The sequence below is a fragment of the Monodon monoceros genome, unplaced genomic scaffold (genome assembly GCF_005190385.1).
Source record: "Monodon monoceros isolate NGI ecotype Baffin Bay Population unplaced genomic scaffold, NGI_Narwhal_1 Super_Scaffold_18, whole genome shotgun sequence".
Taxonomy (NCBI): domain Eukaryota; kingdom Metazoa; phylum Chordata; class Mammalia; order Artiodactyla; family Monodontidae; genus Monodon; species Monodon monoceros.
Genome location: NW_021703774.1, coordinates 9,425,777 through 9,453,651, shown reverse-complemented (window position 1 = coordinate 9,453,651; position 27,875 = coordinate 9,425,777). Strand labels below are relative to the sequence as shown.

At 36.3% G+C, this 27,875-nt stretch overlaps 1 protein-coding gene across 1 annotated transcript; it reads left to right on the top strand.

Moving 5' to 3' along the window:
- The first annotated feature begins 24 nt into the window (after positions 1–24).
- RGS18 (regulator of G protein signaling 18) lies at positions 25–27,858 on the top strand. The gene is made up of 5 exons (XM_029231122.1): positions 25–330; positions 822–923; positions 1,957–2,018; positions 23,742–23,908; positions 25,877–27,858. The coding sequence occupies exons 1-5, from the start codon at positions 212–214 to the stop codon at positions 26,132–26,134; spliced, it is 708 nt and encodes a 235-aa protein (XP_029086955.1). The 5' UTR covers positions 25–211; the 3' UTR covers positions 26,135–27,858.
- The last annotated feature ends 17 nt before the right edge of the window (positions 27,859–27,875 follow it).

Here is a 27,875-nt window from a genome sequence, read left to right as displayed (position 1 = left end):
TCATTTCCCTAAACAACTCCGGACTGAATTGTACTTTAGTTCCTCAGTTCTATATTTTTGCAGAGGCAGAAACCCAAGCTCTTGATTTTCTTTTTTAAAGTGTTGCTGACGGGTTGAGATAACTTTTTACTCCATTATGTATAACCATGGAATAGCATTAACAAGTGAAAGATGTAATAAATTAGACATCTCTACATTTTAGAGAGAGAAGATGGAAACATCATTGTTTTTCTTTTCTCAATTAAATATGTGTGAACCAAAAGAAAAAACTTTTTTCAAGTTAATATATGGTTCAGGAAAAGAAGAAACAAGCAAAGAAGCCAAAATCAGGTAAAAATCATAATTTTTTTAAGTTAGTCTTATACTTTTAAAAACATGATTGACATTGAATATTTGTTAGCACTTGTTTTTAAAATATCTGGTTGAAAATATATTGATTGTAATATTACAACTGAAAAAAATCTATTTATTAGGAGTAAATAACTGTTAAATCTAAAAGTGTTTTTATTTTATTTTTTAAAGTGCAACAATTTTAACCACACAGGAGAACTTGTAATAATATTTATTGAAATATAATCTCAAATACTTTAAAGTCACTGAGGGGAAAAAAAACAAGTATATTTCACATATGCTATCCTAATTCCTCCATAAACAGTATTTAAATGAAATTCTTAAGAAAACCACTGAGCGTGTCCAGAGTGAGGGAGGTGGGTGAGAAGGGGTGTCCAGGTGATTACCAATCCCAAATCTGTTTGTCAGTCAGAAGGAGAGATTTCAATTGTCATCCAAGTTGTCCTGAAGCTAATGCCTTTTCATTACAGAGCTAAGGAAAAAAGAAATAGGCTAAGTCTTCTTGTGCAGAAACCTGGGTTTCACGAAGATACTCTTTCCAGCAGATCTGGGCAATTGGCCAAAGAAACAAGGTGAATAACTTGTAATTATCTGGGGGGGACATTTTGCTGATTCTATCATTAAAGATTTAAGAAAGAGGAAATTAGGGATTACTATTTTATTGGATATTACACAGTAATATAAGGAAGGGTTAGCGATCTCATTTCAAAAAAACTAGATATATTCCATAAAATTAAACCATTTTAATAGCTTGAATTAAGTAATCTCATAAAAATTTAAAGATGCTCTTTTAAAATTATATGCCTGCCAATTTTAAATGATATATTTTACTCCTTCATCACTTTGTATTTTAAACTGATGAAATACTCATTAATTTAAGAGTTTGCACAATGTCATTGAGAAGTGCTATTCATCTCTTTCTTCAGTAGTTTGGAAAAAATGCCCTAGGTACAGTATCAAGTAAAGCACAAAAAGGGATGTTTTGTAACTTTTAGCCATTTCTTTAGTTCAAACAGAAAACGGAATAACCTTATACACTAGGATAATATAAATTTTTCCAAATATGAACAATAAAAGATCCAAGACAAATATATTCAATTCTCAATTATCAACATTTCTAAAATATTTGTTGTATTAAGAATGTTTCCTATTTCTTACCCTTTTAAAACTTCATTAGTCAAACTTCCTGTATCTGCTAAAAAAAATTGTTGCATATTTTGGTAAGAGTTTCAAGGAAATTGCAGTTTTAAAAAAGTTTGACTGAAAGACACTGTTAGATTAGGTTCTCCTATTTGCCAAATTAAGAAAGATAATTGACCTGATTTCTTTGTTTTTAACCTAACACATGATTATTTTTCCCTAGAAAATAAAATAATTCATGAGAAAATAATGTTATTTTAACACATTGTTTCATAGGCAAAACCCAAAAGAAAGCTGACCAATGTTTTTAAACTTTCCAATATAAATACAATTTCCTTTGTATAATAATTAAAGGAGAAATCCTGTGAAATATGACTGGAAAGAGCAGTATGATAGCACATGTTAGAGCAGATTCATAAGTAGAGTTTCTGCACACTCCATTATAAAACATTGTTTCTTGAACAGAATCTCTCCTGAAGAAGCAGTGATATGGGGTGAATCATTTGACAAACTGCTTTCCCATAAAGGTTAGTGCTACTTTTCCCAAATACTTTATTCTTTAATGGAAAAGTATACAAAATATGTGTGTAACTATACAAAGCAGGCTGTCATAAAAATTTAGTCTGATTGATAATTTACAGCAATATGAGTTTTTGATCCACAGAAATAACTAAATAATAGAACAGTCAACTAATAAGAGTATTTTAAAAATACTCTTATTTTATTAAGAATTACTTATGGTGGATGAAATATTTCTTGGTGCTGGATGAATAGTTTCATATTTTCAGTGTTTTTAGTTTGTGAATGAGATCCTTGGTTTTATTAAATCCCAGATTATCTGTGTTATTTTTACTGTTAAGTGATCAAAAATCTAAAGTAGCTCTTTTCATGGATATTTAGGAAACCTTCATGAAAATATATATTGTTTTAATTTTATAAATGCTTCACTTTTTGCATCAGTCATCAGAATTTTGCAGAGTAGTTGAGAATCAGGTGGGCATTTAAGGTGGAGCTTTGTAGATGAGATGGAAAGTGAGGACAAATACTGAGTTTGTCCAAGCACAGGTCAGAGGGCAGGCTGCCTGGATTGCTAATCCTTAGAGTCAACTGCATAAGGAAACAGCTGAGTAAGCATTTTTTCCTGGCCTTTATTCAATCCACAGTTTCTTTCAGGGAGCAAAACTGACAGACTGAACTGAGTAGGCGATGAGGCTAAGCAACCACAGGGTTCATTGCTTTCCACGTTAAACCAGGCACAGTCTGCTTAAGAAGCAACACTTTATCACTACCAAATAGCCACACACTTCCTCTAGCCCACAGCTTTTATTTGTATCTCCAAATTCTTCTATTCCTTACCGCATTTCTTTGGGTTAGCCTGAGGCTAACTACTGTTTACAGCATTGCCAGTGGTTTTCTCATCCTAAGGAGTCTACTGGAAGCAGGAGCTCCTGTTGCTGGGAGTGCAGTACTTGCAATTCAGCCTCAAGTACTGTGCACTCTTTGATGAAACCAACTTTTCTAATCTGTCTTCATGTCCTGTAATTTTCTCCTAGTTGTCCATCCACCTATAAGGTTTTGGTGACCAGTTCATGTTCCCCTGGATTTACTGACAGAGAATCCTATTTCTGCAGACTCTCCCTGAAGACCTTCCCTCTTCTAATGAAAACAGATTCTGCCTCTGAATTGTAATATTGACTCAGAGAAAGAAAAGTATAGGTAGAGAAATCAAGGCTTAAATTTAGGCAAGGATGTAGTGACAATGGAGGGTAGTGGTAAGAAAGGAAGTTCATACTGAAAAAAATTTAATGTGTTACTCCATCCTCATTTCACCTTAATGCTCTATCACTCCCTATTTTGGAGAAAAATAATGTGAACAGCTTTCTCCAACTTTTCTTCATTCCCAATATCCACCCATTTCTTGACTTCTGTTAAAATTCTTGCCAAATATATGTAAAACCTATCTCCCATTCTCATTATCTCCTCTGTCACTGTCTCGGTTCAGGTATTTATCTAATTACAACCTGTGTAAAACTTTCCTCCCTAATTCATGCCCCCCAAACTTATTTCTTCTTTTAATCTCCTATTATTTCCACCATTTGGGCACAACTCAGTCCTTGAGCCTCTTCACTAGTCAGAGCAAGGAAAAAAAGAAGTGGAATTCATTTTTTTTTTCCAGTTTGAATGTTTATTATAAGGAAACATGTCTTTTCATCTGTGGATCTCCAAACCCAGCACATCACCTGGTAAATATTAAGTGTTCGAATAATATAACCAAATTTGTTGCTAGGAAAATCTTAGTCCTGGGTCCCTTTCGAGATTTGAGCTCTGGTTCTCTTCTGCCTCACAATCACTTTCCTAATCACTTTCATATTCAGCTTCCTCAACTGTAAATGGAGATCACAATGTCTTTAGCTCCAATAGAAATAAATTTCTGTCAGGATTAAATGAGATGAATAAGAAGCCAATAACTGTTTTCTGTTTCTTTCTTTTTTTTTTTTAACATCTTTACTGGAGTATAATTGCTTTACAATGGTGTGTTAGTTTCTGCTCTGTAACAAAGTGAATCAGCTATACATATACATATATCCTCATATCCCCTTCCTCTTGCGTCTCCCTCCCACCCTCCCTATCCCACCCCTCTAGGTGTTCACAAAGCACCGAGCTGATCTCCCTGTGCTATGTGGCTGCTTCCCACTAGCTATCTATTTTACGTTTGGTAGTGTATATATGTCCATGCCACTCTCTCACTTCGTCTCAGCTTACCCTTCCCCCTCCCCATGTCCTCAAGTTCATGCTCTACATCTGAGTCTTTATTCCTGTCCTGCCCCTAGGTTCTTTAGAACCATTATTATTATTATTTTTAGATTCCATACATATGTGTTAGCATACGGTACTTATTTTTCTCTTCCTGACTTACTTCACTCTGTATGGCAGTCTCTAGGTCTATCCACCTCACTACAAATAACTCAATTTCGTTTCCTTTTATGGCTGAGTAATATTCCATTGTATATATGTGCCACATCTTCTTTATCCATTCATCTGTCGATGGACACTTAGGTTGCAACAAGCCAATAACTGTTTGACACTACACAAATGTAAATGGCTTCTGCTATCATGAAAAATAATTATCAACAATAAATTTAATAATCTTTTTCTGTTTTGCAACTTGCTCCCAGCTGTATAAACATCACTTACAGGGTTAAATTTCAATGGAAAGAAATATATAAGCTGGACTTTTCTTTAACTTAATACATTGGTATATAATAATTTCATCATACTCTCACGACCCATTAGAGAGAATAAAGGTTCTCTCTAGGCAATTAGTCCTACAGAAAATCCTCCCCTGGCATTCTCTAATCATGTTGCTTTACAAGTAGTCAAAACCAAATGGAAAAAAATCTGCTCCTCTCTGTTCTCTACTGGTGGAAATATTAAAGTTCTGTAAAACAGCAGCAGTTGGAACCTAGAGGGGGTAGCATGAATAACAAAAATCAGCACTGACCCACTTAGACATTATTATCATTGCTCATGATCAAAGTGCTAATTAAATTATACTTGATTCACAAAAAATTATGTTAATGGTATTCTTTTAATCAATCCCAAAAATTCAGTTATTCTAAATTGCAAATCTTATTGTACTATTAAATTATAAAGCTTAAAATAATCACCTAAGAAAGTCTCATGGTTGCAATGGTAAAATTCAGCTCATTTCTATTGACTTGACTGTAGGCCAAAAAGAAAAAAAAAAAGGAAAGTTCCTATACTCATGCACACACAAACACACACACACTTCAAGACCTTGCTCTATCAGATTTTATAGAATTTCCGTTTCGTTAAATGTGTAAGTTTCTCAAATTCTGTATGCCATATCTATATAAAGGAAATGGAAAATGTATTAAATTTATTCAAATGGGAAGTGAAGTGATAAGTCAAACAAAATACATCAGAAAATTTGAGTATTTATTTGACAAAAAAATGCCTGATGCTAAAACCACTGCAGAATAATTATTAGCATCTTTAGGAAAGGAGCAGAGTAGATGGTTCTTATGCTAGATTTTAGGGGATTAATAAAAAATTCACTAGCTGGACAAAGAGAGAAAGAGATCATCCAAGCAGAAAGCCAACATAGGCATGGGGCATTAAACAGTGCAATTTATTTAGCGAACTAGAGAGAAAGTAATTCTTTATTGAGAAACATAATTTGAAAAAGGGTGGCTTAGGGTAACAGGTAATAGATGAAACTTAAGCAGAAAGAACAGTGTTTTTGCTGTGTTCCACAGAAACCAAGGAATCCATGGAGTGTTTTGATAATTCCACTATTATATTCAAATTTCGTTCCTAAAATGTAGCTTAACTCTTTTAAAATTAAAAAAAGCACAGAAGGTAAAATCCAAGGAAATATAACCACAGTGGGGACTTTAGTTAATAATAATGTATCAGTATTTTTTTATTAATTATAACATATGTAGAGGCTTCCCTGGTGGCGCAGTGGTTAAGAATCTGCCTACCAATGCAGGGGACACGGGTTTGAGCCCTGGCCCGGAAAGATCCCACATGTCGCGGAGCAACTAAGCCCGTGCGCCACAGCTACTGAGCCTGCGCTCTAGAGTCCGCGAGCCACAACTACTGAGCCCACATGCCACAACTACTGAAGCCCACACTCCTAGAGCCTGTGCTCCGCAACAAGAGAAGCCACTGCAATGAGAAGAAGCCCACGCACCACAATGAAGAGTAGCCCCCGCTCGCTGCAAGAAAGCCCGTGTGAAGAAATGAAGACTCAATGCAGCCAAAAATAAATAAATAAATAAATTTATATATAAAAAAAAATTATAACATATGTATCTTACCAATGTAAGATGTTAATAATAGCAGGGATCTGGAGGTGTGGGGTGTGTGGAAGCTCTGTCCTATCTTCATAACTCTTCTGTAAATCTAATCTATTCTAAAAGTAAATGTTATTTTAAAAAATGAACTCAAATATGTTATACAGTAAATTTAATACACTGCAGTCCATCAATAATTTAACCTCCGTTCCTCATTTGTTTCTCTGCAGATAGGTAATTTTTTTCCTGCCTTCCCTGTTTATTGACAAATTTGCCTGAAACTGCAAAATGAATCATAAAAATCTATGATTTAAAACCATATATGACAATAATTTCTAAATGTTGTTTAAGAAAAACAAAAAGAATAAACCAAAAACCAGTATCAGACTGTCATTCATAATCATCAATTTCAAATTTAGTTATCAGTCTTCTTACCAATTGACTTTATGAAAATAAATGTTACCAATATGAACTTAGCAAATCAATTAATTCCAATAAAATTACATATATATGTATATTACACTCACATATTTGTGAGTGTTTGTATGCATATATTTATATGGTTCTGTGTAAGACAGCTTTGAAAGTAAAACAATGCTGCTGATAATACATAATTTTGAAAACAATTGGATAAATAGTTTAAAAAATGCCTGTAGAACTTGCAATGTTTCATGTAGGCTTTAGAAAATCATTACATGAAATTATGTCGATGTGTGCAAGATCTCAACAGGCAGACGAAAAGGTTATTCCTGAGTAGAGAAAAAGGCAGGAAAAGGACTAGAGAAATAAGCGATTTGCGCTTACTGGGCTTATAACCTAGGAAAGCAAGCACGTCGCATTCACTGAGGTAAAGAGTAGTGAAAAATCACATTGGAAAATCAAGTTGGGGACAAACTCAAGAAGAGTTTGTTTGTTAGAAAGCTAACTCTGATGGATAGAAAGGTAGAATTCTATGCATATAATAGGACTACCTACAAGGTTGTTACAAATATCAAAGTTAACCTCAACGTAAGGGCTATTTTGGAAAGAAAATGGAAGAACTTGGTGACTGAATGAATGTGTACTTATGTTGTAAAGTGAGGTGGTGAAGAAATAGGAGATGAAGAAAAAGGAGCCAAAGATCTCTAGATTTTGTTCCATATTAATAGGAAGGTAAGAATGCCTTTTATAGATCAGAAATAGAGGTGGAAAAAATAGATTTGGAGAAGATAACAGGTGAGACTTTGAACTTTTTTAGTTGCTGGTAAACTTTATCAGCAGTTTTGCAGGGTTTTATAGGCACACACCTAGAATATAGAAGCATGATTGATTATGGAAACATTTTCTAACCATCTCACATACTTGATAAGTAAAGATTTGAAAGAGAAGGTTATTTTCTATGAAGGGAGTCTCTGTCAATAAAAAAAAACTTCCAACTACTACCTGTTTATTTTCCTGTACATCCTTTTTTCCAGTCACTGCAAATAATTCCAGTATTTTTAGTCTTTTTATTAACAACTATTTGCTTGGACTTTTTGCACTTTAAATTGTGATTATATATACTAAGCTTAATTTTGAGATTAATTCATGATAAGGTAGGATAAAAGGAATATGTGAGTCATTTCACCCCCTTGATTTAAAAACATGAACTGATGATACTGTGGGAAGTACATATTACTGACTTTGAGGAAAGGCTGCAAGGAAGTGCATACTTCTCTTTTGGGGAAGGAAATTAGCACTTCTCCTTACACTTTTCACCTTGTGGCTTTTTAAGCTGCCCTTTCCAATTTTCAGTTACCAGTTTTCTGCAAGATAAGGGATTCCAGGGTTCTGCAAATTTAACTTTCTGAATCAAGCTGACCCATAACAAACATGCCATTACTTTATCTATCTAAAAAATAAAAGTAAGTAAAATCCAGTCTAGATTATAAATGGGCCACACAAACAAATCATTATTGCACAAGTAACCACCACATTCTGTGGCAGGTCCAAAGTCAAATATCAAAGGAGAAGCAAGGCAACCTAGTACTTAAGATACCACACTGTATTTGGGTTTCCAACTTCTGAGTTCCTTGACTTTTTGTTTCATTTGGTTTCTTGGCATCAGAAAAATACTCCAACAGATGTCAGAGTTTCAATTTAGAAACATGCAATTACAAGCATTTCATATTTGTATGACACATTGAGCCAGCTTCTTCCAGTGTGAATTCTAATCCCGGGTTCTATCAAGCGCTTTTGGCAGATGTCTTCACCACTGCTTCGTTCTAAAGGACTGTTTAGTAAGTTACTGCCTCTGTGTGAGAAACGGTTCCATTGTGACCTGACTTCATGCAGCTGCCCCAAGTGAGTAAGAGAAACAGGAAGTAACTAGTGTGCTGGGATAATCCTGCACGATATTATGTATTATTTGTTTTAAAAGTCATTTACTTAAACTTTTAAATAGATGAACTACCTTCTCATTCATCATTAATTTGTTTCTTGAATCAGTATTTATTCTCCCCTATTATATTCATATTATGGCAACAAGATCCATTCACTTTAACTCACCATGAGCACTTTTAACACACAGCGCTTTTCCTTACGTTAATGCTGTGACTTCATTTTGAATGTCTGTATCAAACTCAAGACTAAGCACGGTGGTACTCCAAAGCCCAACGGCTGGTACAGAGCTGACACTCACTCATGCTTTGTGAATTAGTGAAGGACTATTTAAGTAGCATTCATGTTATTTTCTGGAAGGCTTCTATAGTCATCTTAAGTAAGCTGATTTTTCTCTGCTGCTCCAAACAGAGTTAGTCACCCCTGCAATTCTCATTTCTTAGTCCTTGGTCTATACATGCCTGTCTTGCCTATTAACCTCCATATTCCTCAACAGTAAAGACTTTGTTGTTTCATGGCAGTTGAAAGACAAACGTTCTATAATTATAAACAAAATAAACCTGGATTCAAACCCCTGTGCTGTCTTTTCCCAGTGGTAAGATTCAGGGCAACTCAATTTTCTGAACCTCAGCTTCTTCATCTGTATAAATGGGTAGAACAGGACTTAACTCCTTAGGGCTGGTGCGAAAATTAAATGGAACTGCCTCAATAAAAGGCATATAGCAGTGTGCCATGGCCTTAGCAAAGACTCAAAACTTCTAACTATTGTAATTAATATCATTGCATTTTCAGTTTATAATACCATCCTCAGGTTCATACTAAGTGTTTCACAAATAATTAAAAGATAGACAAAGGAAGTTATTTTTAATAAGTAACAATTTCAGTTGTCTGGCATATGGATGATCCCTTCTAGGTGTCAATACAAAAAGTTTCTTATAGTTGAGATTAATAGGAAAAGTGATGACCATATCCTCCTAAAATTGTCACAGCAATTTATCAACTTGTTTTAGGAACAATTTGGTATTTAAAAACTGATCAATCATGCTTATATATGACATATGGATAGAATAAAATGAAATCCAAAAAGCATTTCCCTTCACTGGGGTCAAAGTAACTTTATTCATAAGCCCAATAAAGCATATTCTTAATTTCCTCTTTCCCGTCTAGGTCTGACCTGGAACAGACTGTTCTGTTGTAAGACAGTAGGCATTTTATTTGCTAACCTTGCTTTAATTTCCATTTAAATAGTAACAGAGGAGCAAGTAAGAACAAGACAGATGTCTCTCACTGTGGGAGGGGAAGAGGCAGGACCCACATCATGAACACACAGGGCAATACCACCCAATGACAGGCTTTTCAATATCAAAGTGCACATTTCCATACGACCACTTTTTTTTTAATTAGGATTACCTGAAGATGTTCTCACCATCATTTTGCTGTCTTGCTTCCAATTGTTTCCTAATATCTAGTCAAGGAATCCTCCTCAGAAATCTACTTTACAGCAGCTACCGAGCAAATAAGAAATTTCAGAATTCTATTAAAAAAATACAAAGAATCTATCCGTTGTGAAGATAATTATGAGATAAATTAAGAGAATATACATATAGTTAGGATTCAATCCAGCAAAAAGTGGATGTTAATTGGAGGAACAAAGGGCAAACATTTTAGAAATTTTAAAGAGGAAGGAAGTATGGGTGCTAAGCAGCGGTTTTTGATTATACTAAAAATTCATCAAGGGGGAATTCTCAATATACGTTTTTAAAGTTCTGGCCAGAGGCTGGGGCATGACTACGTAACTACCTAAAGTTTGGTTTAAGCCAATTGGTCTACAGATGGTTGTTTTTGTTGTGACTTTTCTTTCACACACCTAAACATTGCCCACATTTCAAACTCTACTTCAATTTTGATTTAGGGGTTGAAAGGCATGTTTTGCCTTAGTCTCCTTGTTTCCTTCTGGGATCATTACACAAGAAGAAGAAGGAAAAAAAAAGACAAAAAGTAAAACCAGAGATTAGGCAACAAAATGATCTTTCTAGCCGCATAAATGGAAAAGGAAGAAGTTTTCAAGCTGTTGCCAATCGGTAGCCAAATGATGCTTATTCAGCCTATTTTCTAAAGTCATCAGCCTGGGGCTCCAGCTTTACTTGAAAGTCTGAAAGGTTGCTGCTGCGATGTAGTTTTCCAAAATTCGAGGAATGTAACCTTCGACAATAGTAATGACTCAAACTGCTTTTTTCCAAGTTCAGGTATTGAGCTACAGAGGGTAAAAGAGTTGTGGAAAGGAAAGTCAAACAGACCGCACTGAGGAACAGTAATCCCTAAGAGTGCTGGTGGGTTAACAAGTCAGGGTAAAACCCACTTGTCTGACTCCCTGTTTTTCACTTTGATAGCTATTTTGGCTTAAAAATAATAAAAACAGAGACAGATCATTAACTTTACTCTGAGAATATATACATTTGTAGGTATTTGGGGAAAATCTTCTATCTATCAAAAAGCTTCAAGGAATCATTATCCATTTATATTTTTCTGCTACATTCTGAGCAAAGCACACTACACAGCATGAGAACTAGATCTTGAAAATCAAACACTAACTGTGCTAGAGAAATAAGAAAAGAGTGGTTCAATATCACTCACATTGATCATTCTTCCTTCTCCTCAGAGACTAGAATTTGTTGACTTAAGCAGGAAGCGCTTAGAACTAAGGCCTCCTTAAGACAGCTGTGTTTGACTAGGAATTATCTTACCAGCATCTAATCACTGTGGACAAGTTCTGGGTGGCATGTCAGTCCTATGATGCCTTCTCAAATTCTTGTTGAGACTGACCTTTGCTTGTCTTCCTAGTTTCTTCGCTAAGGTTTAACCACTAACATCTGGTGCTCAGGATCAATTTACCAAGGAAAAGGAATGGCAGACTCTCCCCTCACCCCAATGAAAACACCAATGGAAGGAGCAGTGGAGTAGAAGAGGCCCACAGGGCTCCTCTATCATGGTAGTGTTTGGAGAGATCCCATACCTACCACTTAGGGAATGTCTGTAGGTTATGCCATTTCTGGCTGTTGTTTTCTTACATTAAGTTCCTGGATCTCTAATATAATCAAACAGTTGCTTTCAGCATTAAAAACAAAAATGAAAACACAATGCTTCATGACAAACAGGACAAGTTCTAGATATAGGAGAAGTAAATGGTGACATGTAACACATGATTTGAGGACTATAGTAGTTTCTTGTGGCTGTGTAACAAGCTATGATAACTTTAGGGACTTACAACACAAATATATTATCTTACAGTTCTGTAGGTCAGAGGTGTAGCACGGACCTCACTGGAAAAAAAATCAAGGTGTCAGCAGGCTGTTGTCCTCTGTGGAAGGTCTTGGGGAGAATCCCTTTCCTATCCATTTGGGTTCTTGGCAGAAGTCAGCTCTTGGCACTTTTGGACCAAGGTTTCCATTCTCTTGCTGGCTCTAAACTAAGGCCACTCTCACCCTCTGGAAGCCACCACACTCTGGCTCTTGACCATCTTCTGCCATCCTGAAGGGCAGCAAGAGTGCTTCTCACATCGCATTCCCCTGACCCACTTCCCTGCTTTCCTCCTTCACTTTTAAGCACTCATGTGATGAGATTGGGTCCACCTGGATAATCCAGGATAATTTGCCCCTCTCAAGGTTCTTAACCTTAATCACATCAGCAAAGCTTTTGCTCCATGTCAGGTAATGTAGTCACAGGTTCTGAGGGTTAGGGCATGGACATCTTTGAAGGACTGTTACTCTACCTATGACAGAAAGTGCTGCCTTCTTGAGAAAGATATACTTCTACAACTTGTTTGTTTGAAAAGTGAGATCTGGGACAATTGAATTTATATGAATCTCAGTTTTCTCAGCTACGAAAATTAATATAGGACATATTCCAGACATATGTTGTAGTATTAAATGTAGTAATGTGTATGAACAGCACTTAGCCCTCAAAACCTTTAAACATGTTAAAAATGCAAACCCTCTTAGTTATCACCATAGTTCTACCACATTCATTCTTCTTGCTTCATTCTATATGGAACTTATTATATTACAAATAATCATGGACCATGAGGAATAGTTCTAGAGAACAGTGAATAGAAGAAATGAATATAAGTGAAAATAAGTTGAGTAGACAAAGAAAGCTATCATTTACTTCACAGTTTTTTTGCCTTAATGCTAGAATGTATGCTTCTCCCTCTTTAAATTCCTGAGTTTAAGTCTCTAATATTTTGTTCAGAATCTTTACATCTGTGATCATTGGTCTATAATTTTCTTTTCCATTCTTAATCGTTATTTCTGGGGGTGCTGTTGGTGTTACATTTGTCAGGTTTTGGTATTAGAGTTATCCTAGCCTCTTAAAATGAGAAGGAAATTATTCATCCCTCCACTGTTTTCTGTAAGTTGTATAAGAATAGAATACTTTTTTCTTAAATGTTTGATGAAATTCACCAAATCTGGGCCCAAGATTTTACTTTGGGGGGTGGTATTTTTATTATAAAAATCTATTAAGTTAATAGTTTCAGATTTTTCACTTCAGTGTCAGTTTGGGTAGGCTTTCTTTACACAATTCTCCCATTTTATTTAAATTATATTTATTGGCATAAAATCATTCATAATATTTACTATCTTTGTAATATGTCTAAGATCTGTGGAAATATCACTGATTTGCTTCCTACTACTATGAAACAGCCTCACTAGGAGTTCTATTTTATTAATGTTTTTGAAGAACCAACTTTTGGCTTTGTAAATTTTCTCTATGGTTTGTTTTCTTTCACATAGACTTCTTTTATAATTTTTTTTCCTTCAACTTACTGTGGCTTTAATTTTCTCTTGTTTTTAAAGCTTCTTAAAGTAGAAACTCAGATTTTATTTTTTACTAGTATAGCATTTCACGTGGTAAATTTCCCTCTAAATGCGGTTTAAACTGCACCCTACAAAATTTGATGCACTGTATTTTTATTATAATTCAATTGTAAATACTTTCTAATTTCTCTTTTTATTCCTTATTTGATCAATAAATTATTTATATGTGTTGTTTTATTTCCAAATATTTGGGGGCTTTTAAAGTTATGTTACTAGTTGATTTTTTTTAACACCTTTATTGGAGTATAATTGCTTTACAATGGTGTGTTAGTTTCTGCTTTATAACAAAGTGAATCAGCTATGCATATACATATATCCCCATATCTCCTCCCTCTTGCATCTCCCTCCCACCCACCCTATCCCACCACTCTAGATGGTCACAAAGTACGGAACTGATCTCCCTGTGCTATGCGGCTGCTTCCGACTAGCTATTTTACATTTGGTAGTATATATAAGTCCATGCCATTCTCTCACTTTGTCCCAGCTTACCCTTCCCCCGCCCCGTGTCCTCAAGTCCATTCTCTACGTCTCTATCCTTATTCATGTCCTTCCCCTAGGTTCTTCAGAACCATTTTTTGTTTTTTTAGATTCCATATATATGTGTTAGCATACGGTATTTGTATTTGTTTTTCTGACTTAACTCTGTAAGACACACTCTATGTCCATCCACCTCACTACAAATAACTCCATTTCGTTTCCTTATATGGCTGAGTAATATTCCATTGTATATATGTGCCACATCTTCTTTATCCATTCATCTGTCAAGGGACTCAGGTTACTTCTATATTCTGGCTCTTGTAAATAGAGCTGCAATGAACATTCTGGTACATGTCTCTTTTTGAATTATGTTTTTCTCAGGGTATATCCCCAGTAGTAGGATTGCTGGGTCATATGTTAGCTCTATTTTTAGTTTTGTAAGGAACCTCCATACTGTTCTCCATAGTGGCTGTATCAATTTACATTCCCACCAACACTGCAAGAGGGTTCCCTTCTCTCCACACCCTCTCCAGCATTTATTGTTTCTAGATTTTTTGACGATGGCCATTCTGACTGGTTTGAGGTGATAACTCATTGTAGTTTTGATTTGCATTACTCTAATGATTAGTGATGTTGAGCATTCTTCCATGTGTTTGTTAGCTACCTGTATATCTTCTTTGGAGAAATGTCTATTTAAGTCTTCTGTCCATTATTGGATTGGGTTGTTTGTTTTTTTGATATTCAGCTGCATGAGCTGTTTGTATATTTTGGAGATTAATCCTTTGTCAGTTGCTTCATTTGCAAATATTTTCTCCCATTCTGAGGGTTGTCTTTTCATCTTGTTTATAGCTTCCTTTGCTGTGAAAAGCTTTTAAGTTTCATTAGGTCCCATTTGTTTATTTTTGTTTTTATTTCCATAGGGCAAAAAGGATCTTGCTGTGATTTATGTCACAGAGTGTTCTGCCTATGTTTTCCACTAAGAATTTTATAGTGTCTGACCTTACATTTAGGTCTTTAATCCATTTTGAGTTTATTTTTGTGTATGGTGTTAGGAAGTGTTCTAATTTCATTCTTTTACATGTAGGTGTCCAGTTTTCCCAGACCCACTTATTGAAGAGGCTGTCTTTTCTCCATTTTATACTCTTGCCTCCTTTATCAAAGATAAGGTGACCATATGTGCATGGGTTTCTCTCTGGGCTTTCTATCCTGTTACATTGATCTATATTTCTATTTTTGTGCCAGTACCATACTGTCTTGATGACTGTAGCTTTGTAGTATTGTCTGAAGTCCAGGAGCCTGATTTCTCCAGGTCCATTTTTCTTTCTCAAGATTACTTTGGTTATTCAGGGTCTTTTGTGTTTCCATACAAACTGTGTAATTTTTTGTTCTAGTTCTGTGAAAAATGCCATTGGTAGTTTGATAGGGATTGCATTGAATCTGTAGATTGCTTTGGGTAGTATAGTTCATATCTTGGGGCACAAATCAAGCCTTGGTAAATTTTTTAAAAATGGAATCATATCAAGTATCTTTTCTGACCACAATGCTATGAGACTAGATATAAATTACAGGGAAAAAATCTGTAAAAAATACAAATACATGGAGGCTAAACAATACACTACTTAATAACCAAGAGATCACTGAAGAAATCAAAGAGGAAATCAAAAAATACCTAGAAACAAATGACAATGAAAACACAATGACCCAAAACCTGTGGGATGCAGCAAAAGCAATTCTAAGAGGGAAGTTTATAGCAATACAATCCTACCTCAAGAAACAAGAAACATCTCAAATAACGAATCTAACCTTACACCTAAAGCAATTAGAGAAAGAAGAAAAAAAAACCCCAATGTTAGCAGAAGGAAAGAAATCATAAAGATCAGACCAGAAATACATGAAAAAGAAATAAAGGAAACAATAGCAAATATCAATAAAACTAAAAGCTGGTTCTTTGAGAAGATAAACAAAATTGATAAACCATTAGCCAGACTCATCAAGAAAAAAAGGGAGAAGACTCAAATCAATAGAATTGGAAATGAAAAAGGAGAAGTAACAACTGACACTGCAGAAATACAAAGGATCATGAGAGATTACTACAAGCAACTATATGATAATAAAATGGACAACCTGGAAGAAATGGACAAATTCTTAGAAAAGCACAACCTTCCAAGACTAACCAGGGAGAAATAGAAAATATAAACTGACCAATCACAAACACTGAAACTGAGACTGTGATTAAAAATCTTCCAACAAACAAAAGCCCAGGATCAGATGGCTTCACAGGCAAATTGTATCAAACACTTAGAGAAGAGCTAACACCTATCCTTCTCAAACTCTTCCAAAATATAGCAGAGGGAGGAACACTCCCAAACTCATTCTATGAGGCCACCATCACCTTGATACCAAAACCAGACATATATGTCACAAAGAAAGAAAACCACAGGCCAATATCACTGATGGACACAGATGTAAAAATTCTCAACAAAATACTAGCAAACAGAATCCAACAGCACATTAAAAGGATCATATACCATGATCAAGTGGGGTTTATACCAGGAATGCAAGGATTCTTCAATATATGCAAATCAATCCGTGTGATGCACCATATTAACAAATTGAAGGATAAAAACCATATGATCAGCTCAATAGATGCCGAGAAAGCTTTTGACAAAATTCAACACCCATTTATGATAAAAACCCTCCAGAAAATAGGCATAGAGGGAATTTACCTCAACATAATAAAGGCCATATATGACAAACCCACAGCCAACATCGTTCTCAATGGTGAAAAACTGAAACCACTTCCTCTAAGATCAGGAACAAGACAAGGTTGTCCAATCTCACCACTCTTATTCAACATAGTTTTGGAAGTTTTAGCCACAGCAATCAGAGAAGAAAAAGAAATAAAAGGAATCCGAATTGTAAAAGAAGAAGTAAAGCTGTCCCTGTTTGCAGATGACATGATACTATACACAGAGAATCCTAAAGACACTACCAGAAAACTAGTAGAGCTAATCAATGAATTTGGTAAAGTAGCAGGATACAAAATTAATGCACAGAAATCTCTTGCATTCCTATACACTAATGATGAAAAATCTGAAAGAGAAATTAAGGAAACACTCCCATTTACCATTGCAACAAAAAGAAAAAATACCTAGGAATAAACCTACCTAAGGAGACAAAAGACCTGTATGCAGAAAACTGTAAGATACTGATGAAAGAAATTAAAGATCATACAAACAGATGGAGAGATATACCATGTTGTTGGATTGGAAGAATCAACACTGTGAAAATGACTAGTTGATTTTTGATTAAAACCCTTATGGGCAAAGGACATACTGTGTAAGACTTCAGTCTTTTGACATTTATTTATATTCATTTTACATCCTAGCATGTGATCCATCTTAGATAATCTTGCTTGTGCACTTGAAAATATGTATTTGGTAGAATGTCATATAATTGTCAATTAGGTCAATTTAGTTGATAATGTTCAAGTTTTACATATTCTGATTGACATTCTGTCTATTTGTTCTATAAATGTATGAGTGAACAGAATTAAAATCTGGAAGTATAATTGTGAAAATTTCCCCCTCGTTTCCTGCTATCCTTTTTAAAAATTTTTGGCTGTGTTATGTCTTCATTGCTGTGCACGGGATTTCTCTAGTGTGGAGAGCGGGGGCTACTCTTTGTTGCAGTGTGTGGGCTTCTCATTGCGGTGGCTTCTCCTGTTGCCAAGCGTAGGCTCTAGGCACGCGGGCTTCAGTAGTTGTGGCACACGGTGGGCTCAGTATTTGTGGCTTGTGGGCTCTAGAGCTCAGGTTCAGTAGTTGTGGCACATGGGTTTAGTTGCTCTGCGGCATATGGGATCTTCCCAGACCAGGGCTCAAACCCATGTCCCCTGCATTGGCAGGCAGATTCTTAACTACTGTGCCACCAGGGAAGTCCTCTACTATCCTAAATTAAATAATTTCTATTTTCCCATCTTCTAGTCTACTCATCTTTTCTTAGGTAGTTGTTAATCTGCTGTCATGCTGATCCAATGAATTTTTTTTGCTTCAGGTATTTTCCATTTTGGTTCTAGAAGTTCCATTTGATTGTTTTCTATTGTTTCCATTTCTTTTCTGAGTTTTTGCATCTATTCACTCCTTATTTCTTTTTTAACCTTTTCATTCTTCAACATTGTGCTATTTCCAACATTTCAGGTATCTTGTGGTCTGTTTCTATTGACCACTTTTGTTATTGATAATGGGTCACATTAGACATTTCTTGCATGCCTAATAAATTTTTATTGTATGTGTGCAAGGAGGAAGATATAGGAGTCTAGATTATGCTGTCTTCCTTTAAACAGCATTAGATTATTTTTCTGGCAGTCAGTTAAATCACGGGTGGATCCTCTTGATTCTTTCTGATCAGTTTGATATTTAAAACCAATCTCTTTCCAATTTATCTTAGTTTGAGGACAAAGACCTTGCCCGTAGTATTTATACCAAAAATATAGCCTTTCTTGGGTATCTCCACTATAGCTGGGCCAGAAATCCAAAGTCTCCCAGACCCATGCAAACTCCCTGATTTCCATTTACCTCTCAGCACCACTGTAGCTATACTCTTCTGGGCTTCACAGAGTTTGCCCTGCCCGTGTACAGCCTGACCCTCAACCAAGGATCTACAGGTAACCTGCATGTAGACTTCCAGGCACCCTCTGCATGTTTCTTTCTTCTCTTTTTTCCTCTGTACCCTGACCCACAAATCCCAAACATATCATGATCCCCAAACTCATCTCTGCCTCCTCAACAAGATTTTTTTGCTAGAACTTTTGTATTTTTAATGAAAATTTGTACTTTTTCTCATGTGTTCAATTATTACTTATTTCTTTCAGTAAGTAAATATCGAGTGATTTCTTCATGCTGGGGATTTTTGTGGCAAATTAGACAAGGGTCTTCATCTCATGAATCTCACAATATAGCATGAGAAACAAAAATAAGGAAGCAACTGCAGCACAATAGTTTAAATGTTACCCAGTGTAGGAAGTCATATATGAAGGACACCCAACTTATTCTTGAGAGATCAGTGAAATCTTTTCAGATAAAGTGATCTCTAATTTAAACTTCAATGGGTGATACAGATTAGCCTGATGAAATTAGATTGATAAAATTGGAGTAGGAAGAGAAAATCTTTCCAATAGAAGCTAAAGAGATGTGGGAACATGGCACATGAATGGAACTCTAAGTTATTTCACTGTGCTTGGAGCTTAGAGTGTGAGAAAGAGAGTGGAAAGAGGTTAAGGGCATCGTTGGAAAATTTTCAACAGTGAAGAAAACGTAATTAAGTTTGTACTCTAGAAAGATATTACTGACTAGAATGTGAATAATAACTTGGAAAGTGTTGGGGGGGGTTAGCAGGGGAGGGAAGCAAGTGAAGCCTGGAGTCAGAGTCACCATTTAGAAGGTTTTCATAATAATCTATGTAAAATATGATCCTGGTCTGAATAAGGGTAATTCCAGATTGAATAAAAATAAAAAGACAGATGCATGATACATAAAGAAGATAAAGTTGAGAAGACTTGATTATCAATTGAGTTGAGAAGAAAATTGGGGATCCCTAAGGATGCCAGGGTTGCGGGTTAAGTTGTTGAGTGGATGGTGTCATTGTGTGGGAAACATTCTGGGAAGCTTTTGGGTGAAGATATTGAATTCAGCTGTGATGTGATTATTTTGGTGGGAAATTCAGTGAAGATGTTTACCAAATGTTGGGTGATATGAGCTTGGAGCTCAGGAAAGAGATCTGAGCCGGAGATCATTTCTGAAAATCATCAGCATGTTCATTGTGTTAAAGTGTTGAAGTGATTGCCCTGGAATTGGAATTAAAGGGAAGAAGGAAGAAGGATAAACTGAGAAGTATTTAGAAAAGCAGTAGTCAGAGATATAAGAAGAAACTCAAGAGTGTATGTGCCATAGAAAAGAATTACAGACATATTTCATCTTTGCCTGCTGTCATAGAGAGATGAAGTAATATATGGATTGGAAAAAAAATTTTTCCATGGAATATTACAGTAAGTCATTTTGGTAAAAATTATTTAAGTCAAGCGTTGAGTAGAAACCACATTTTAGTGTATGGGGAGGTAAATGAGTGAAGGGGATTAAGAGACCAACTGCAGAAAGCTTACTCAAAAGACTTTGTAAGGAGAAAGATATAGATCAGTAGCTGGAGGAATATCTGAGGTGAAGAGAAAAATTTTCTTCTAATGATTTCTTGTAATGAGATTAAAATATTTTAATTAGATCAAAATTTAACTCAGAGAAACTTTATTGTTTTGCAAGATTGTTTGTAATGCCTTATTTTGCCTGTAGGTGCCAGCAGTATGCAAAAAGTACAGAGGGAAGTAAGGGGGAAAGGAGTTTCAGGAAAAATGTTAGAAGACGAGGATACAGGAGGATAGAGAAAGAAAAGGGAGGTAGAAGAGGCAAGAAAAGGAGAAGAATGTAAAGAACAGAATCCCAGCGAACATCACATTTAACCAGGGAACAGAAGACATTAAGCCAGGCTTAAAGTAATCGGATGGTATAAATTAGGAGGTATGGTGTCCTAGAATCCTAGGAAGAAGAATATTTCAAAAAGGAGGGGATCATTATTATCAAATGCTGCTAGGTAAGAAATCTAGACAGGACTCATGAAATTTCCTCGTGTAATAACTCACCTGTGATAGCAGAAAGAGAAATAGGTCATAACTATGAGTAGAGAACAAATCTAAAGAAAGATTGCTAAAAATCATTTGTATCCAACTCAAATGTGAATTTCTCTGAGAAAATTTATTTATTTATTTATTTATTGGCTGTGCTGTGCAGCACGTGAGATCTTAGTTCCCCGACCAGAGGTCAAACATGTGCTCCCCGCGTTAGGAGCACAGAGTCTTAACCACTGGACTACCAGGGAAGTCCCTGAGAAAATTTACCTGAAAAATCTAGAAGGAACATTTTTACCTTTTCTCAATGCTTCTATAATGCTCTCTTCTCTATTTCAAATACCATATAACTGAACAGCTTCACTTCTCTTATCCCACAGAAATGAAAACTTACGTCTACACACACACACACACAATCTATACATAAATGTTTATAGCATCCTTATTGATAACAGCTCCCCAAAACCTTCAACAGGAATGGTTAAACAAATCCATACCATGGAATACAACATGGCAATGAAAAGGTACAAATCACTGATATACTGATGAATCTCCAGCGGATCATGGTAGATGAAAAAAGCCACCCCAAACAATATATACTACATGATTCCACTTATACCATATTCTTGAGTTGACCAAATTACAGCAATGGAGAACAGACTATTGGTTCCTAACATTTAAGGCGGGGTTGGGTGTGGGAAAAATGTGAGTATAACAGTAAAAAGGCAACATGAGATATCCTTGTAATCATGGAAATATTCTATATCTTAACTATATCAATATCATTATCCTATTTGTGATATTTTTACTACAGTTTTACAAGATGTTATATGGGTGGAAACTGGATAAAGGGTACAGGGGCTCTGTCTCTGTTATTTCCTACAACTACATGTGAATCTATAATTTTCTCAAAGAAGTTTAATTTTTAAAAAAATACCGGGGCTTCCCTGGTGGCACAGTGGTTAAGAAGCTGCCTGCCAATGCAGAGGACACGGGTTCGAGCCCTGGTCCGGGAAGATCCCGCATGCCGCGGAGCAACTAAGCCCATGCGCTACAACTACTGAGCCTGCGCTCTAGAGCCCTCGAGCCACAAGTACTGAAGCCTGCGTGCCTAGAGCCGGTGCTGCACAACAATAGAAGCCACCACAATAAGAAGCCTGCGCACCGCAACAAACAGTAGCCCCCGCTCGCGCAACTAGAGAAAACCCAAGCGCGGCAACAAAGACCCAACGCGACCAAAAATAAATGAAAAAAAAAAAACCTATTAGCCAAAAAAAGTAGAATATCATAAATAGTTGAAAGAACCCTAGTATTAAAGTCAGATTGTCTTAGTGTTGAATCCTGAGTCTGCCGCAGTTTTAGCTATGAAACTTTACCTAACTGAGCCTAAGAAAAACGATAGTCATCAAGATCATCAACATCATCATAACCATCACCGCCCCCCCATCAAAACCCAGATAGAGTACTTGCTATACGCCAGTTTCTGTTTTAAGCGTCCTGCACATTTTGGCACATTTAATTCTCTAAACAGCTCTATCAGGTCGGTTTTATCATTATCTTAATTTTAAATATTGAGAAACTAAGACACAGAAAGGAAAAGTAATTCCCTCAGGACCACATAGTAACTAGCTGAACAAGAACTTGAACCCTGGTAGTCTTCCATAAGACTTGATACCTGCCCCTAACATTCATGGGGCTCAGGAAAAAAGTAAAAATGGAGGCTCCATACTATATTTCTAAATGCTTAAGAGTTACAGATCAGGCTAATAAACTGTTAAAAATAGACATTTTGGGCTTCCCTGGTGGCGCAGTGGTTGAGAGTCCGCCTGCCGATGCAGGGGACACGGGTTCGTGCCCCGGTCCGGGAAGATCCCACATGCCGCGGAGCGGCTGGGCCCGTGAGCCACGGCCGCTGAGCCTGCGCGTCCGGAGCCTGTGCTCCGCAATGGGAGAGGCCACAACAGTGAGAGGCCCGCATACTGCAAAAAAAAAAACCACACACACACAAAAAAAACACATTTTATCCTTATATTGTGACACATGGTAGATTACGTTTGAATATAAAATTCTCAGACTCTTCCCAGTTCTACCCTATAAGCATAGCCCACCTCCCTTCACTTTCCACCCATGGTTTGGTTCCACACTGTGAGAGGCCTCTTTGCACATTTGGGTGGACACTCCAGCGTGCAAATTCAAGTCCTGTCCACACTCAAGCCTTGGGGTGTGCATTCCACTGAGACAGGTGCCTTTGGTGGATGTATCTGGGGAAGAGGACTGTGCCAATCCTGGAAACACAAAGCCTTTTTTTTTCTTTGAAGATGTTGGGGGTAGGAGTTTATTAATTAATTTATTTATTTTTGCTGTGTTGGGTCTTTGTTTCTGTGCGAGGGCTTTCTCTAGTTGTGGCAAGCAGGGGCCACTCTTCATCGCGGCGCACGGGCCTCTCACTATCGCGGCCTCTCTTGTTGCGGAGCACAGGCTCCAGACGCGCAGGCTCAGTAGTTGTGGTTCACAGGCCTAGTTGCTCCGTGGCATGTGGGATCCTCCCAGACCAGGGCTCGAACCCGTGTCCCCAGCATTAGCAGGCAGATTCTCAACCACTGTGCCACCAGGGAAGCCCCACAAAGCCTTTTAAAGGGAATTTCAGGGTCCTGAGTCCAAGAAGCATGGTCTAGAAGTTGAGAGATGATCTCCAGCTGGAATGGCTCTTTGGCTCTGTAGAATAACCCTACGACACTCATCCCAAGGAAAGGCACAGCTGAGAGAGACCCAAAGTGAGGTCCAGATTTAAGGTCCCTGTTACTCAGGTCTAAGTATGATACCAGCCTCATTTCAACAGAAATGGTACTTACCTTTCATAGTTGTGAAGATTTCAGCTAATTGTTAACATGGTTCCTCATGAGCAAGATGTGTGCTACTGCCCTGAATTAGAGGGAAGACGCTTCTTCTGCTAACACTCACAGTTGTACTTCAATATCAAGTAGCATATATTCTCAGCATCAATATATTTTAGTTAAAATATATCACTTCTTTCCTTGGTAGATGGACTGGAGACTTTTACCAGATTTCTTAAAACTGAATTCAGTGAGGAAAACATTGAATTTTGGATAGCCTGTGAAGATTTCAAGAAAAGCAAAGACCCTCAACAAATAATTCATAAAGCAAAAGCAATATATGAGAAATTTATACAGAATGATGCTCCACAAGAGGTAAAGATGATTGTAAAAATTTACATCTGTTTGAAAATTTTTTGAGAGAATATGTCTTCATCAAATCGGTACTGCCATACATTCTAACAGAAAGGTCAGAGTTTTGTTGAAACAAAAATGGTGGTTATTTACAAGCATGCCTCATGTTATTCCCTTCACTTTATTGCACTTCACATATATTTTGTTTTTTACAAATTGAAGGTTTGTGACAGCCCTGCCTTGAAAAAGTCTATCGGTGCCATTTTTCCAACAGCATTGGTTCACTTCATATCTCTATGTAACATTTAGGTAGTTCTCACAATAATTCTTGCTTTTTCCATTATTATACTTGTTATGGTGATCTGTGATCAGTGATCTTTGATGTTTCTACTGTGACTCACTGAAGGCTCAGATGATGGTTAGCCTTTTTTCGCAATGAAGTATTTTTTAATTAAGGGATGTATGTTGTTTTTTTAGTCATAATGCTATCACACACTTAATGGATTATCATGTAAACATAATATTTTTATGCACTGGGAAACCAAAAAATTTGTGTGACTCACTTTATTGCAATATCCCCTTTACTGAGGTGGTCTGGAAGGAACCCGCAATATCTCCGAGGTCTGCCTGTATATAGATTTCTATTTACAAACAGAATGCATTATAAGATATTGCTATGGAAGGAAAGGTATAACTGAAGTTACTCCTCAGGGTATTTTATTCTAGACTAAGAGTGAACACAATTAATTGCAACATTTAGATTCGTTCATTTATCATGTTAATCACCTTAGCACAAGTAACTGCTTGTAGAAACTAAAGATTTTTGTACGTGATGAAGGTAAGAGAAATCAAGAAGTTTGCATTATGTACTATTTTAATGTTAGCTCATCTGCCTGTACAAAGTTTCATTTGCCCTGTAATTATTATCCCTACACATTAAGATGGACTAAAAGAAAATTTCATAATAGAAAGATGAGGAAAACCTAATGTGGCAATGGTTCAAGTGAAAAAACAATTGTGATTTTTTTTTTTACTGCAAGCTCAGTATGAGGTAACTGTATGAAACAACTGCTAAAATGGCTATTAAACCAGCAAATATTACTTCACTATCCTTGAATATGAATTAGAGTTTCTGTATTTTTAGTACGTGCTCAATAAATAGTGTCTTTTCACTGAAGTGTAGAACTGATAACCTGTCACTGTTAAGAGTTCTGTTTGACTATAAATTGTTGTTGTCCACGAGGTAGCACTGCTTATGTAGATACTGTCGCACATGAAATGACAGTTATTTTCCTTGTTTCAGTATGTCTCAGTCTGTTTTGTGTTTCAATGTATTATCCTGTCTTCCCCTTACACACAAGTAAACAAAGGCGGCTGGTTATGTGGTGTTACCCACAAAGGAAAAGAAACCTGCCTGAAAACTTAGCACCATCAAAGCCGAATATATCATCAATGTTTTGATAAAAAGCATTAAAGGATTTTATATCTTTATACACACACACACACACACACACACACACGTATATATGCATATAGGCATTTTCAGCACACGTTTGCTTGTATGAAAACATCATAATATAATGAAAAGAGCACTGGGATATAGCAAAAGCCTCACATTGAAATCCCAAATATGCCCCAAACACACTGCTTGCCCTCACTCAAAATAATTGAATTTCTACAAAGTTTAGTTTCCACTTTGAAAATGAGTTGAATCTAATGATCTCTAGGACACCTAACATTACATTGTTCCATGATCCTACACTGGCAGAGACTGATAAGGACCGGGTGCAAAGGGAGAGAAGAGCCAGGTAACATGCCAACCCAGAGTGAATCACTGGATCCCTGGACCCACAACAGGAAAAGCACCAAGCATCCATGTGCTGTATGCCCCCTCCAACGTGGAGTCAGTCCTTTACTTCTGTTTCTCAAAGGTGTTTACTTAAGTAGATTGACAATAATTACACTTTTATTATTGTTATTATTATCCAGGTTAACCTTGATTTTCACACCAAAGAAATTATCACCAGGAGCATCACCCAACCCACCCTCCACAGTTTTGATGCTGCACAAAGCAGAGTGTATCAGCTCATGGAGCAAGACAGTTACACACGTTTTCTGAAATCTGACATCTATTTAGACTTGATAGAAGGAAGACCTCAGAGACCAACAAATCTTAGAAGACGATCACGTTCTTTTACCTACAATGAATTCCAGGATGTAAAGTCAGATGTTGCCATTTGGTTATAAAGAAAATTAATTTTGCTCATTTTGCTGGCAAGCTTGTATATCTGCTTCTAAGGTATAGCGTGCTTACGTTAACAAATTGGTAAGTCTTTTAAAATAAAGTGCGTCATTTGAAATGATTTAAAAAATGCAAACCAAAATTTTTATTCTGACAATATATACTCTATCTACCAAGATATTCTGTAAAAGCTTTCATCTGACTTCATTTCATTCATAGTCAGAAAAACTTACTGCTTAATTAAAAGGCAGAAAAGAAGTAATAATGATGTTGTATAAGATTGTAAAGGTTAAACTTTTGCAAAATTTCAACAGTTTGGCCAAATACCTAGTTTGGACTTTTTTTCTAGATGTAAACTATATGATGTCCAAAGCCATGTATTTGGACGACATTTTCTATAATGATGAAGCTTTTCTCTGGCTCAGTTATAGAGAGTATAGAACCCTGGCTCAAGAATAGCAATATATCACTTCTAGTTAAAAGCCAGCAACAGGAACTTTTGGGAGGACACATTCATCTCTACAGAACTTCCAGGTCATACAGAACCTAGGCTGATAATCAAGAATGGGATCCCTATTTGTGCTCATTCCTAAGTGAGCATAGACTTACTCAGTTATATGGAACCACTTCTGCTGGTTAAAGAAACATGACCAGATGCTGCAATAGCTCCAGGTTGGGACTGAGTGGAGCATCTTCTCATCTGTGAGAAAAACTTGCCGCTAAAAGAGTGGGCAGTCAGTCATCTGAATGATGACCAGAGGAGGTTTATCCCCAGAGTCATGAACCTTTATTTTTGGAATGAGAGGAAATAAAGAGGCAAGGAGTCCAAGGCCCTGGAAACTCAGGCACATGCCACACTGGCTCATATTCAGATAGTGTTCCTCCATGGATCATGTTCTTATTCCAAATCTCACTGAATCATTTAATACTATATTATTCAAATATGATGCTAATAAGTATGTATATCTCTAACTATAGGGAAATATTTACTTTTAGATGTGTGTTGCATTATATGTAAATGTCTGTATTTAAAATGTCATACGTTTGGCTTTGGCAAATGTTATTTTAGTTGAACTGTAAAGTATAAAACTGTAGATCACCTATAGTAATAAATATTTTTAATTTCTTCATTCATACAGTTAATGTTTATCTGACCACTAAATGCTCTCACCGATTATTGATTATCCTTCCTGTCATCAAATGAGACAGACATATTTTCTTATTTTAGAATGATATTGGAGTAGAAAGTATTAATCGAGTTATTTTGTCACTGATTTTAATGCTAAATCAACTCCCAATACTGTTGTGAATATGAAAACAAGGCATTATGCATTTCAAAGATCAACTAAGAAAATTATTTTTCTTTTTTCTTTGGCTGATTTGTATTTTCTTTTTTTGTGGTAGTCTCTTTTCAAAGAGTTTGATAGCTTTATACACAGAGTTAAGACTTTATACAAGCTGTCTGATCTCATCAGAAAAAAATCATGGACTGATTTTAACAGCATTTTTCTAGGACCGCAGATAGCTAGTATGTAGCTTTTTCATTTGTTAATACTCTTTAGAAGCACCCAATATCTTGTTTAAATTATGAAATATTCCATGAGACCCTTCAAAAACATAACAGGACTTCTTGATGAAGTTAAACCTTGACTTCAAGGAGTTTGTATCTGTAGGGGGGATAAGTAGTCAAATACAGAAAACACAATAAACAATTGTAGAAGTGAAAGAAGTCAAGTAAAAATGTGC